The sequence below is a fragment of the Populus nigra genome, chromosome 15 (assembly GCF_951802175.1).
Source record: "Populus nigra chromosome 15, ddPopNigr1.1, whole genome shotgun sequence".
NCBI lineage: Eukaryota > Viridiplantae > Streptophyta > Magnoliopsida > Malpighiales > Salicaceae > Populus > Populus nigra.
This window is the reverse complement of record NC_084866.1, coordinates 4,495,804-4,510,032: the sequence shown is the minus strand read 5'-3', so window position 1 is coordinate 4,510,032 and position 14,229 is coordinate 4,495,804. Positions and strand designations below refer to the sequence as shown.

At 32.5% G+C, this 14,229-nt stretch overlaps 3 protein-coding genes across 4 annotated transcripts; 2 read left to right on the top strand and 1 right to left on the bottom strand.

The window, feature by feature from the left end:
* Positions 1–267: 267 nt before the first annotated feature.
* LOC133674920 (uncharacterized) lies at positions 268–2,282 on the top strand. The gene has a single exon (XM_062096214.1). It carries the CDS (start codon positions 1,007–1,009, stop codon positions 2,075–2,077), a length of 1,071 nt encoding a protein of 356 aa, XP_061952198.1. The 5' UTR covers positions 268–1,006; the 3' UTR covers positions 2,078–2,282.
* Positions 2,283–5,562: 3,280 nt separating this feature from the next.
* On the bottom strand, positions 5,563–10,256 carry LOC133674894 (PHD finger protein ALFIN-LIKE 4-like). Of its 2 annotated transcripts, none has more exons than XM_062096189.1 (5): positions 9,797–10,256; positions 9,647–9,679; positions 7,350–7,578; positions 6,404–6,536; positions 5,563–6,098 (listed from the first exon to the last, which is right to left on the bottom strand). In XM_062096189.1, exons 1-5 carry the CDS (start codon positions 9,891–9,893, stop codon positions 5,829–5,831), a joined length of 762 nt encoding a protein of 253 aa, XP_061952173.1. In that variant the 5' UTR covers positions 9,894–10,256; the 3' UTR covers positions 5,563–5,828. The 2 variants fall into 2 exon arrangements, with proteins under 2 accessions (XP_061952173.1, XP_061952172.1); XM_062096188.1 differs by having other exon boundaries at positions 5,563–6,101; positions 9,797–10,255.
* A 1,814-nt stretch (positions 10,257–12,070) lies between these two features.
* LOC133674679 (uncharacterized) lies at positions 12,071–13,300 on the top strand. Its single transcript, XM_062095891.1, has 3 exons — positions 12,071–12,194; positions 12,309–12,611; positions 12,810–13,300. The coding sequence occupies exons 1-3, from the start codon at positions 12,071–12,073 to the stop codon at positions 13,298–13,300; spliced, it is 918 nt and encodes a 305-aa protein (XP_061951875.1).
* Positions 13,301–14,229: the final 929 nt, after the last annotated feature.

The window sequence follows — 14,229 nt, the reverse complement described above, 5'->3', positions numbered from 1 at the left end:
CTTATTTTTTTTATTTCAGTATATTATAGGAAGATTAAATAAAAAAATTTAAAATTCAATCTGATTGTTACAATCATACTATAAAATTTCAGTGTATTATAGGAAGATTAGATAAAACAAATTAAAATTCAATCTAATTATTACAATTATACTATAAATTTATTTTTGTTCATTATAATTAGAAATTATGAATGGTAGCTCAAAGTGTTAAGGCATTCATTGAATGACGTCGGAGCCCAGCCCAGGCCTAAAGATCTGATCAGAGCAGGAGGAAAACACAAGGTAACAAAGGGCCTCTCATCGCTCTTCCTATGTCCTAACCCTAAACAAATTAACAGACATGTGTCCACTTTCCTCGATCCTCTCTAAAATCTATTCTCATGTCTTTCCTTTTCCATTAAATTAACATTAGCACACACTCGCAATCTCTGCTTCATCCACTTTTTTGTGATATGCCTTCACTTTCTCTTCGTTATTATTTACATATTTTATTCCAAGTTTTTTTTTTTAATTCTCCCAGCGGTAAAGAATAGCAACAACCTTAGGACTTATTTCTGGTAAGATTCTGATCTCACCACTGTCTATCTGTTCTTAGTTATCCCTTTTATGGTGATCCACTGGTCTGAAATTTGTTGGCATAGAAGGAGAAAGAAAAACCCAACACCTCCAATCTTTAACTTTTATTTCACCTAACTCCTACATATCTTCCTAGTATTTCATTTTCATTTTGTTCAAGAATCAGTCTCTCTCCTTTTTGTGCTTTAGATTTGGGTTTTTTATTTTTCAATATACATAATTGTATAGCCAAGTAGTAGTTGTGAATAGTGAAGATTAAGACTTTTTGGATCCGGGTTCAGTTCATTTCTGTTGGGTTTTAATCAGCTTAAGTGTATCGCTGGTTGAGCTGAGCAAAAAGGAGAGTGAGCTTGTTTTTTGTTTCAAAGACTTTTTATCTAGTTGAGCTAAAAGGGCTTGTTGGTGATTTAGTGTTTTAAAAGTGGCTAAGATGAGTTTGAGTGCTGCCGAGGATAATTCGGCATCAGAGATTCATCTACCAGCTGATATAGATTGGCATATGCTTGACAAGTCGAAGTTTTTCTTTCTTGGGGCAGCATTATTTTCAGGTGTATCAGCTGCTCTCTACCCTGTTGTTGTTTTAAAGACTAGGCAACAGGTTTTGCCCACGCAAATCTCGTCCCTCAAATTGTCATTGTCAATTATGAATCATGAAGGTGTGAGAGGATTCTATAGGGGTTTTGGTACTTCTTTGATGGGTACAATCCCAGCTCGTGCACTTTACATGACGGCGCTTGAGGTTACTAAGAGTAATGTTGGGACTGCAACTGTTAGGTTAGGGTTTTCAGATACTACAGCAACAGCTATTGCTAATGCTGCTGCTGGGTTGAGTTCTGCCATGGCTGCGCAGGTAGTTTGGACCCCAATTGATGTTGTGAGCCAAAGACTCATGGTACAAGATTGTAATGGTAGCAGCATCAAGAGTAGCAAGAATATGATCCCCAGTTCGAGTTCGTGTAGGTATATGAATGGTATTGATGCATTTAGGAAGATTTTGAATGCGGATGGTCCAAGAGGGTTGTATAGAGGATTTGGGATATCAATATTGACTTATGCACCATCTAATGCAGTTTGGTGGGCATCTTACTCTGTGGCTCATAGGCTTGTGTGGGGTGGTATTGGTTGCTATGCCAGCAAGAAAGATGAGAATGCTGTAAATGGTGGTGGGGGTTGTGGTTATAGGCCGGGTTCAAAGGAAATGGTGGCAGTACAAGGGGTATGTGCAGCCATGGCTAGTGGAGTTTCGGCTATGATTACTATGCCACTTGACACAATTAAGACACGCTTGCAGGTTTTGGATAGAGAGGAAAATGGAAGAACAAGGCCATTGACAGTTATGCAAACAGTTAGGAACTTGGTGAAGGAAGGTGGTTTTGCAGCTTGTTATAGAGGATTGGGACCAAGGTGGGTTTCAATGTCAATGTCTGCAACAACCATGATCACAACTTACGAGTTTTTGAAACGTTTATCTACCAAGAACAGAGATAGCTTGACCTCATGACTCGAGAGCAATGGAAGAGGAAAGACTTTTTCCACTTGAAATCCTTGAATTTTTTGTTATTTCTGTACCCTGTCTCTTTATCAGCCTGCTCCCCAAGATGGCCTATCAATGTAAATTTTTGTTTTCCTGCTTCCCCGTTATTTTCAGTGGAAATCAATGTAAGCTTTAGTATAGTAATAACAAGGCCTTCCTATCTCTGCTTCTATGTCCTGAATTCATTTGAGATGGCACTTGTTCGTGTCCAAATTATACAGCATCTGTCTCTTTAGCTCTGAAGTCTCGGTTATGGGAGAGAAGATATGTCTCATAAAGAAACTGCCAGCGTGCTTTCTGTTAGGTGAATATAAACAACATCTTAGCTGATGATGACACTAACCAATCATTCATGTCCATATATGCATGCAGAGGGAGAGACAATGACAGTCTCCATTTTCTTGTTTAACCAGAATAAATTATGAACTTCACAGTCACCTTAGCAAAACAAAAAGAAAAGGAAAAGGAAGAAAAGAAAAATGGCAAGACCTCAATGAGGGTGTTGATGTGACAAAGTCTTCCAGATGTTGGTGGCTCTAACCCATGAGCACTCGAAGGGACGAGGATTACCGGTTGCAGGTGAGGACATGAGGTCATGAATGCGCCTGACACGAGTCTCGTTACGCAACATCAATTGCTTCTGCTAAAAGAAGCTTATCCTGTATGGCACCTAGCTTTGTCCTCTCGTTCCTCGAAAGGAATTTGACACTGTGTATTCTTTTATTATTATCTTTTATCATACTAATTAAAGCCCAGAAAATGTCTCATAATAGTATTGTTAAACGAAAAATAACTCCCTAATCGGCTACTCGGACATGCGTTCACGGCTAACTGACTAGTAGAGAAGGCGAGTTACGCATGTAGCATGCGTTTAAGGATATTTCGGGGTTTTTAAAGATTGTGGTAGCGGCTGTGAATTTAAAATATTTTTTATTTATAAATATATTAAGATAATTTTTTTTATTTTAAAAAAATTATTTTTTATATTAGCACATCAAAACAATTCAAAAACACTAAAAAAATATTAATTTTAAACAAAAAAATTAATTTTTAAAAAAACACGCATTAGATTGCATTTTCAAATATAATTCATTTCTAACATTTTTGGCTAAAAACTTTGGCAAAATAGCACAGGTAATATGTATTTTAATAAAGACATAATTGAAAATAGTAAATTTGACTAAAAATATCAAATCACAGCCTAACTTAACTCTAATTCCAAACTAATCACAAATACAAACTCTAAACAATACCTGAAACCAAACCATAACCCTCTGTTTTGAAAACAAACCATCAACACTAACATTAATTACTAACCCTAAAAACAAATACTAATTAATAACTATAAAAAAAAATAATAACTAAATATAATTAAGGGTGAGGATAAAAAAAACAAGAATTTAAAAAAATAAAAAAATAATCAAAAAAACCAAAAATTCTTATTAGAAAATTAAAAAATCTTTTTCGATTGAGTTTTGATTTCAGAAACCTGAAACTGATGAAATCAAACTAGAACAATCTAATAAAGACCTATTTAAAAAAAAAAAGGTATAAAAGCTAAATTTGCTTCTAACCCTGAAAGCAAAATTTTAGATATTCTTTTCATCCTCTCTACCAGTGAAAAACAAAATCTTTTGTTTTTTAATGCTTTTCCTTTCTTAAAAATTCAATACGTGATGCCATGTTCCCAACTCTCCCTCGGTCTCACTTTCATTACTTTCTTGGAAATCATTCTTTCTTTACCACCCTTTCTCTAGTTTAAGCTAAAGATAGAAGAAATCATGGTTGAGAAGCTTCAATAATATTTTTTAAAGTATTTGGGAATTTTTTAAAGTATTTAAAAGTGTGATTGTGGTTGTTTTTTAAAGTGCATTTCATTCAAAAATATATCAAAATAATAATTTTTTTATATTTTAAAAAGTATTTTTGACATCAATATATTAAAATGATCTGAAAACACAAAAAAAAATATTAATTTAAAATTAAAAAAATTAAAAAAAAAATTAAACTTTTTTAAAAATGCTTTTAAAAGAAAGCTTTTGACTTTTTCTTTTTTGTTAGAACTTATTAATATAATTTATATCTAATTAAAATGTTTGAATAACAATAAAGCTTGTACGACCACAAAATAAAAATTTGTATGTGCATGGTAGAGAGAAGTCAAAATGCATCTTTGATGAGTTCCTAGAATATTAATGCACGTGTGTATCCCTTGATGGCTCAAGCTAAGCGATATGTGGTATCAAAAGCACATATCGCCTTCAAGCCAGGCACTTGCGTTCGAAGCAAAATTGAAGACGACTTGAAGCTTCCCGAATCCCAGTGAAAAGTTGTCGATAACGTATTTATGACAAAATAAAAGGTAAAATATAAATTCAGATAGTAAAAATAAATACTAAAATCATAAGGAAATTCTTTAAAATTTTAAATTAACAGCTGAAGAATCAGTTCCAATCAACTATGTAATCAATTCAAAAACATTATCAGATGATCCTGGTTTGATTTTAGACGATCAATTCAAAGGTTTATGTTTATTCTCTACATTTTAGATGGTACAAAACCAGCTCGAATAACTCCATTCATATTGCAGAGATACTCAAAAGCACATATCGCCTTCAACCCTACATTTGCACTCGCAACGTTCTTCACTGGAATAACTCCATTCATATTGCAGAGATACTCAAAGAAATGCTTCAAAGTAAATGTTTTTGGGAAGAACACAAAAGATATAGGAAATTACGAACAGCTATACCAAAGGTTTGAATATTCGTTATCTCAAAACCATCAGCAGTTAGACTTCCCCTCGTCACAGGAAGCTTCATCAAGCATGTGAAGAAATCATTTCTGTGCAGTCCCTTGAAATGCAGAAGCATTCAAACGGAACCCATATGTAGATGCTGCTTCAAGTTTTGTCCAAAGTTCCTTCTTGACGCTTCCCTGTCCTTCCTGTGCTTTCAGGCTCCTTCCACAAAGGAGTGCTTTTTATTATGGTTTGTTGTCAGAGAAACAGAGGGTAGGGTTAATGTTGCATGATACAGTACATATATTCCATTTAAACTTGTAAAATCGGTCTTAAAATCTTATGAATTTATGATTCAATTTGTAGTTTTAACAACTTTGCGATAGGATAATTTTCAATCTTTTCGAGCAGTTACGAGTTTCATCTTCCAGTAATTCGTTACGATTCGAAACCCTCTTTAAAAAAATATTGGAAACATCATGTCGCAGATGGATATGGCAACACAAAATAAGCCACTCATGCAAATGACAGGCGCTGGCGAGTTTTCTGCAGAAGGGGAGCCCCTTCGGCCCTTCGGCGAGTAGTGTCAGATGAAAGGAAAACATTCCAGACAATCCCAAGTTCCAAGCATGTTTATATTTTTTCAAGTTTCAAACACTCGTGAAAAGCAAAAACTAAAGTTGAAAGGTGAGATGGGACAGGGTAGACAGTCTTCAGAGAACTGGACAGATTGCATATAAACATCATGTCACAGAAATAAAACAAGCACTTATCCCAATCATGGGAAAATGGTTCCCAAGCTGAAAGTATACAAATATCCTAATTTATGATCAAATAAACAGCACATTTTGCAACCTACACATAGCATCCGATTAGTTTTTCCTAGATCAAAGACACATGACTACGAACAAACCTGACCTACTAAACAGTTAGCAGTCCCGCATGCCATATTACACAGAGCAAGCTACCCGGTAATCATCAAGGCCGTGCTCTCTTGTTGCTGCAAGATGGGCATTTGTACTGCTTGATATGCTCAGCCCTAGCTGGGGTGATCTTAACACATTTTCCATGGAACCACTTCTCGCAGATGTCACAGCAAATCCAGAACTCATCAGAGGCATAGTTTTCTCCACAAGCACCGCATAGAGTCTCACCATGATCTTCTTCATCTTCTTCATCCAAGCCCTCGTCGTCTTCATCTTTTGCTTGCATTGCCTTTGAATATTTGCCCTGGGATTCAGAACCTCGCTGCTGCCCAATCAAAACAAGATTAAGTGCCAGTATTATCGTTCTGAAGCCTAAGAAAATACAAACCAATAAAAGAGAATTTCCCTTTCATGTCTTATTTCTTATAGTGGAATGTTAAACATGGTAGTTCAATATTGTCATACCAGTAATAAAACTGCTGCTACTTCAATTAAACAAGCCTAGGGCATATTTAAGGAGCAAATAATGAAAATTTGGCATCAAATCTTGCAAGGCAGATAGCTATGGTTTCTTATTATCACAGATATAACGGACCAAATTAAGTTGCAGTCTCAAATCCCTGATACCTTCGAGTTTGATTTAGTTTTATTACTGCTGTGATTCGAAACTGATGACTTCTCTTTTACTTGTTTCTTGGCCGTTCCCGTCACCACCTCAAATATTGTTGGAAGATCATTTATCATGCTGAAAAGGCGTTTTCTGCATCATAGACCAAAAGCATGATATTGAAAGAAAAAAAAAACAATAAAGCTTAAATCAAAGAATTCTATTCTCAAAGCTACCAACAGAATACAGTTTGAGACATTGTTAGGAAACTTCAGAGAACACCAACAGAAGCAAGACTTGAACTTGCTTCTTGGAGCCAAGAGTAGTATATAAAGCTACCACCGTCATTAACCTTCAACCTAGACAACATTAAGTGTAGAATTTTTTAAACTTAAATTTCATTCAAGTGATACAAAAAAAAATAAGCTGCATCGCTTACAAGCAGTAAATACATAAATATCTTCGCCATATCAAAAATGGAGGACGAGTTTCTACCAAATCACATGTGGCTGCTTGTTAACGTACGACTCCTAATGAATTCATGAAATATTTGCTCAGAAGATTTAATTTCCCATATTCATACAATTTGCTACAAACCCGATTCTACACCAAAAAAGACATTGCTAAACTATCCATAACCGAATATAATTAAGAGTCAAAAGCAATGATGTTGGCCCGCAGACACTAAATGGGTCCGCACTGTAGTCGTACAAAGAGCAAACCATTGATCAAAATAAAGATAGTAGAAATTCTTCATGATTTAAAAAAAAAATTCTTGATATAAAAAAAATAAACAGGAATTCTTATTTGAAGGGATGAGAAATATCTTCAAGCTAATTGATAAATCAACTTTTAAGCACAGGGTGAATCCAGCTTGGGACTGGTCACCACTAAAAGTGAGATTCTAAGTACACACAAAGAAGTTACACTACAATTTGTACCACAAGTTGTTCAAGGGTAATATACCTATCAGCTTTGTCAAATCCAAACCTTGACCCAAAATAGAAGGCCACAGAAAGTAACCATGCATCACTGTGAACGGCAACCAGAGACAACCAGTCCTTTTCTTGCATCCCATCTCTAGCAAAGTTGATGCCTAAAGCAGGTTCTGGAAGCTCTGGAGGCACCTCTTCAGCAGGTAAATTGACCTCCCACTGTTCACTAGGAAATCCGTAAAGGCAAAGATTCTCCTTCTCTGCAATCAAGAAGTTCACATAAATCTTATCAAAGCTAAAGGCAATACTTCCAAATGTCATGTAAAAACAATGAAGTATTTTTTTTATAAAAAAAAAATTGTTTTAACCAAAACAAATGGGCTTGATAGCCTATAAAAGATGAACATGTTTAAAACAATAAAGACGGTCTTTTTTTTATGATGGATAAAAAAAAGAACAAAGTTAAATGCATGTAAAAGGGCCAACCATTGATTAAACACAATTAACAAAGAACAAAAGCAGAATAAAAAGTGAAGTTATATGTGAACATTAAAACAATTGATTCCAATCAATTCATCTGTCTGCCCACCAAAGCATAAATGAATGAAAACCATCAAATATTATTTTCATCTGTCAACAATTACATGCATATAAACAGACATTCTATTTATGTCCACCCAATTATATGTTGACATTTGAAGCTTTAAGTGCGGTAAACATGCTTATTTCTTCACCACTGTATTCATGTATATATCCACATTAAATAAATGCACAGGTGACCATTATAATGCTCAATCTAGAATTTGCGATCCTCCACTAAATTAACAACATTTGATATAGTCTCTTCCTAGCAATTAAGCCTAATCAGCAGATGGAATTCTTAGACAGAAGCGGTAAGTTGGCAAGATTGTCTTATGTCTGGTTTTACTTAACAATACCAGAAGCTGTCAGGCCAACATTTGTGCAGCTTATCCAGAAAACATCTCTTTCCATCACCCATTTGCTTGGAAAATGTGACTGCATCTAAGTGTAAATGTTATCCACCTTCTCATTAAAGAGACTTAAATGACTAAAAAAGATGAGTTGCTCCACAAAAATTGGTGCCACAACTCTAGTTTACAATAATGATACATTTTTCATACACTCGTTTTCATTAACTTCTATTTTTCCCATTAGTGATTGTTTTGATATGTAAAATCAACAATACCTCACTGTGACAGTGTGCGCCCATTAAAGTTCAGGAACACAAATATTTTTGAACTAATTTAAAACCTAAGTGACACGTTTATACGTTTACCTCACTCAGATCATGCCCTTTATGGAATGTGATGATAGTGATTCAATAAATCCAAACTAATGAAAAGTTACCAAAAACCACTGACATTCCCAATGCCTTTCTTATTTTAATAAAACCATTTGCACTTCCTAGTGATAGACAGAGTAAAACCTCAAAAAACTGTCATCAGAATAACAAATCAACAATCATAGCAAATACATGTACCGTTTACAGCTAGCTGCAAGCATGCATTTCGATGTCAACTTTCATTCCACTAAAATTGTCAAAATGCATATGCAAACATAAAGTTTATGCGTGAATACAAGTGTCCGTCATTACTAACAGACACAATGCATACACCAAACATGATCAACAAAGCTACCTTTTATGTGCTTCCTTTACTCAAGATATTACCGAAATATAGTTTATGACATTTGCAAGAAATACACTTAAACAAAAAATATTTATAGGATAGTTAAATCAATGCAGTTCAAAATGCAGAAACATTTTAGCCAAAATAATTTAAACGCAAAAATAACAGGAAAAATTCAATTAAAAAAAATACATGACGTCCAATTACTCAAAAAACTTGAGTTAAGGAAATATTTCGCATTAAATTCTCAAAGTTGAAATAAAAGTAAAGCAACAAAATGGAGTCGATATATATTGAAATTTTTTACAGGATAATAAATCAATGCAGTTCAGAAGGGGAACAAAATTTTAAGCCAAAATAATTTAAACGCAAAAATAACATGCAAAACTTCAAAAAAAAAAAAACATGAAGTCCCATTAATTATCAAAAAACATTCAGTTAAGGGAATGTGTTCATTTAAGGAAAAAAAAATATAACAACTTAAACATTTACTTTAACTGAGTAAAATTACTACGTAAGCCACTGTAAAAAAAATCCAGAAATTAGCACATCCAAAACCCTACTTCTGTTTTTTTCCCGCAAATTTCCCAGAAAGCAAACAAAATAAAACATGAGAAAATAAACAAAACAATTCTCCAAAATCTTTTATTAAAAATAAAATTAAATAAAAAACACGAACCAGGATCACACTGCTGGTAAAACTCTTCAACATCTGCAACAAACCATAAAAATGAAACCAAATTAAAAAAATCTCCAAGAAATTTCATATCTGATTTTTTTATATAAAAAAAAAACAGCTCAAAAAAGTAAAAGAAACAAAAAGAAGTACCAGTGGTAAGAGCTTTAATCATGCCAGCTCTTCGACCTTTGAAATCCCTGAAAACTTCCTCTACCGTGCGAGGATTATACGATGCTCCGCCGTCCATCGATACTAAATTATACTCCTGCCTACTAAACAAGACAAGTTTCGTGTTTTTTTCAGAGAAAGAAGGTTGGAATTTGTAGAGAGAGAGCGAGGCAAAGAAAAATGGAGATCGAGAGAAAAAACAGAGAGAATAGGGAGAGAGAGGTTTTTAGTATAAATGAGGGAAAGTTGGAGAAAAATATTTGACCTCTTTCTCTGTCTCTCTCGCAGGCACGGAGTGATAGAGAGAGGGGGGACAGTGAAGAATTGGATTTGAATCGGGAATGAAATGGATCAATTAATTGGATTTTATAAAAGGGTGAAGAGTCCGTCAGTAGAACCTGAGAGGGATGTACATGTCTCTCTCTAAAGTCTAAACTCTAAAGAGGACCCCTCCTGTGAGCTTTCTTAGTTAGTTCACCGTACTCCATTTTTGGTTGGATTTAATAACTTTTTAATGAAAAACATATATGTAACATTGTACAAATGTTTTTTTTATTAAAATAAATTCATAACTATTATCTTGAAATTTAATGTTTTTATTTAATAAAAACAAATTGAGAATTACATATACTAATAAATATTAAAATTTTTATTAATAATAACTAAAAATTAAGTTATGAATCTAAGAGATAAAAGCAGATTACATGGTGTGACTCTTTTATGATTTTTTTATTTAATTTTATGGTAATTTATTTTTATTGTTAAAAAAATTAAATTTTATTAAAACAAAATAATTTATTAGTATAATTCATCCTTAACATGAAAGTATTAAAAATGTTAGATAATGCATCACCTATATATTATATTATATTATATAGAATTTTTCGACAATGTTATTATACCCAAACCAACTTGGTGAGTTAGCTAAATATATGCTAAACTCAGGCTTTAAATTAAATAGAGTTGAAGCTAACTTACTTAATATGACACAATTAATTTAATAAGTTCAAATAAAATCTAATCAAAACTTAGTTTAATTTTAAAAAATTCAAGATAACATCATTTTAATATTATATATATTAAGATAATATTTTTAATTAATTCATGTTAACTCGCGAGTCAAGTTATGGACTCAATTAAGTATAATGACTTTGTATTTTATAACTACTTTTTAGATAATAAAAATAAATATGTGGAGAAAAGCCATTAAATAAAATTTTAAAAAATAATATTATTAAGGGCAGTGTAAAAATAGTACTCTGATAATATTATAAATATATATATATATATATATTATAATTTTATTTAAAAACAAAATAGAAATTAAATGGTAATTTATAGACCTGTCACTAGCAGGATAACTAGCTAACCAGCTATAGAGATCGACTCTAACTAAACCCTAGCTAAAAAACAACACCACATGACACAAGGGGCATGGTTTTATTATTTTCTTTTTTATCACTTTTCCCATGGTCAAAGCTACAATGGTTTTGTGCTGGGTATAAGAGCATCTCCAATGCAAAAAGCTAAATTGAGAAGCTAAATTGATAAAATGGCTTTTTGAATAGTATAAATATAGTTTTTTTTTATTATGTGCATTCCAATGGTAAAAAGCTATTTAGAAAAGCCATTTATAATTTAATATATTTCATATTAAATTTATTTTTATATAATTATATAACTAATTTAGATATTTTATATATAATATAATTATGATGTTATTAATTATATAATTAATATGAGTAATTTATAAAATAAACTAAAATTTAATGAAATAATATGAAAGTTAAAAGATATAATTTAAAATTAAACTTAAAATTTATTTATATGAATATTTTTAATTTTAGTTTTATATGTTACTGTTAAAAATTTAATTTTTTAAAAGTAAATTCAAATTCAAACTTTGAAAAAAACCCGTCAATATTTTAAATTTTGATTTTCAATTTTTTTTAAAAAAATTCATGCTTTGAAAAAATGACCGCCACCATTTTAAATTTTAAAATTTCAAATTTTGAAAAAATGACCGCCGCCATTTTAAATTTTAAAATTTCAAATTTTAAAAAAATGACCGCCAACATTCTAAGATTTCAAAATTTGAAAAAATAATCCATCTATAAATATTCTCATATACCTTAACATTTTTTCTCATCATTCCATTGTTTTCTCTCCAATCAAAAATATATTTCATTAAAATTCATCATGAATCATTCTAATTTTAATTTTTATGATGCTTTTGATTTTGATGATGATACTCCTATGTTAGCTTTTCAAGTTGCTGCTGTTGTGGTTGCTGAAGAAAAATCGAATAATCAAGGGCGGAGAACAGGGTATCGTGGCTCTATTCTTAGCCACAATATTGTCAATCGTAATAGAAAGGAAGGTGAGTTAAGGTTATATAATGATTATTTTGTTGAAAATCCTAAATTCACTGAAACTCAATTTCAAAGAAGATTTAGGATGAGTCGTCGTCTTTTTCTTCGGATCGCAAATGCAGTGGAAGCTCATAATCCATATTTCAAACAAAGGACAGATGCTCTTGGTGTTCTTGGTTTATCTTGTCTTCAAAAGGTAACTGCAGCTCACAGAATACTTGCATATGGTATTCCTGCAGATCTTACTGATGAATATCTTCAAATTGGAGAAAGCACTGCGATAGAAAGTCTTAGAGCTTTCGTCAAAGCAATTGTAGAAGTTTTTGGTGATTGGTATCTAAGGGCACCAAACGAGGCCGATATTTGTCGATTATTATCAATTGGAGAGCAGCGTGGATTTCCAAGGATGTTAGGGAGCATTGATTGTATGCATTGAAAATGGGAGAAATGCCCAATTGCATGGCATGGGATGTATACTGGTCATTGTCGTGAACCAACTATAATTCTAGAGGCGGTGGCTTCATAAGATCTTTGGATATGGCATGCCTTTTTTGGAATGCCTGGATCATTAAATGATATTAATGTTCTTGATCGGTCATCTATCTTCACTGCACTTGCTGAAGGTTGTACTGCTCCTGTCAATTATACAATTAATGGGCATGAATATACAATGGGATACTATTTAGCAGATGAGATTTATCCTAATTGGTCAACTTTTGTTAAGACAATCCTAAGGCCATTAGGAGCAAAGAGAAAATATTTTGCAAGTAAGCAAGAGTCTGCAAGAAAGGATGTAGAGCAGGCATTTGGAGTGCTCCAATCTCGTTTTGCAATTGTACGTGGACCTGTTCGATACTGGGATGAAGAAACGCTTGCAAATATTATGAAAGCTTGCATAATAATGCATAATATGATTATTGAAGATGAAGGAGCAATGAACCTTGGATTTGACCATGAACGTGAAGTCAATTCCTTTATATCTATGTCACATGGTGAAATACCAGAACTACATGATTTTCTTCAAACTCATAATCGAATCAGGGATAGAGCAACTAGCTCTCAACTACAAGAAGATTTGGTTGAACATTTATGGGAACAATATGGTAACGAGTAGAATCATTAGCTTTGAACTTCTTATGTCATCATAATTTTCAAGTTTTTTATGTTTTTTTTTCATTATGGTTATTGTCTTTTAAGTTAATTAATCCTACTTATTGTTGTTTTTCATTATGGTTGTTGTCTTTTAAGTTAATTGATCCTACTTATTATTGTTAAGTGTTAGAAGAACTTCAAAAAAGTATTATGAATTGATACCACTTTTATAACAATATATTTAAAATAACCAATAAATTTTTAAATATTTAATAAAAAATACATTACATTAAACAATAAATAAATCTAGTTAATTAAAAATTAAAACCCCTCTTTTGCATAATTTCTAACTTTTTATTTTGGAAATACGCTGCAGAAATTGGATCCAAATTAGAAATATCCATTTTCGTAATTTGTTCTTCTTTCTCAATCATGTCCAATTCTTGTTTCTCTTGACTTTGTTGAATCATCATAGCTTGTTGCTCTAACATAATTTTTCTGTCGTGTTTCTTCTGATCCTCAATTTCAACTAGAGTATCCCTGAATTGTTGTAAGAGATTTGTTACAGTTGTCTCCCCAACTTTATCTTTTCCTTGTTTACGTTTAAGTCATTCCTTTGCAGCCTTCTGACCAATTGGTCTATCTTGATAAATCAACGGTTCACTGTCTTCTCCTAAACTAACAGAATCAGGGGTAGATGGAGCTGATGAAGTCGAACTTGCATTGACATGACTTTTTTGTTTCTTGTTTGACCTTTGATGTTGACTTGCACGCTCAAATTGCCATTTGGGTTCTTTTCTTAAGATAACCCAACAATGTTCTAGTTGAAATCGTTTGCCAACGCAAGAAGCATACATTTATCGAGCATCATTAATTTGGTAAGTAAAAAATTAGAGAAATTAAATAATGTTAAAATATATGTTAAACAATTTAACATGAAAACGAATAATA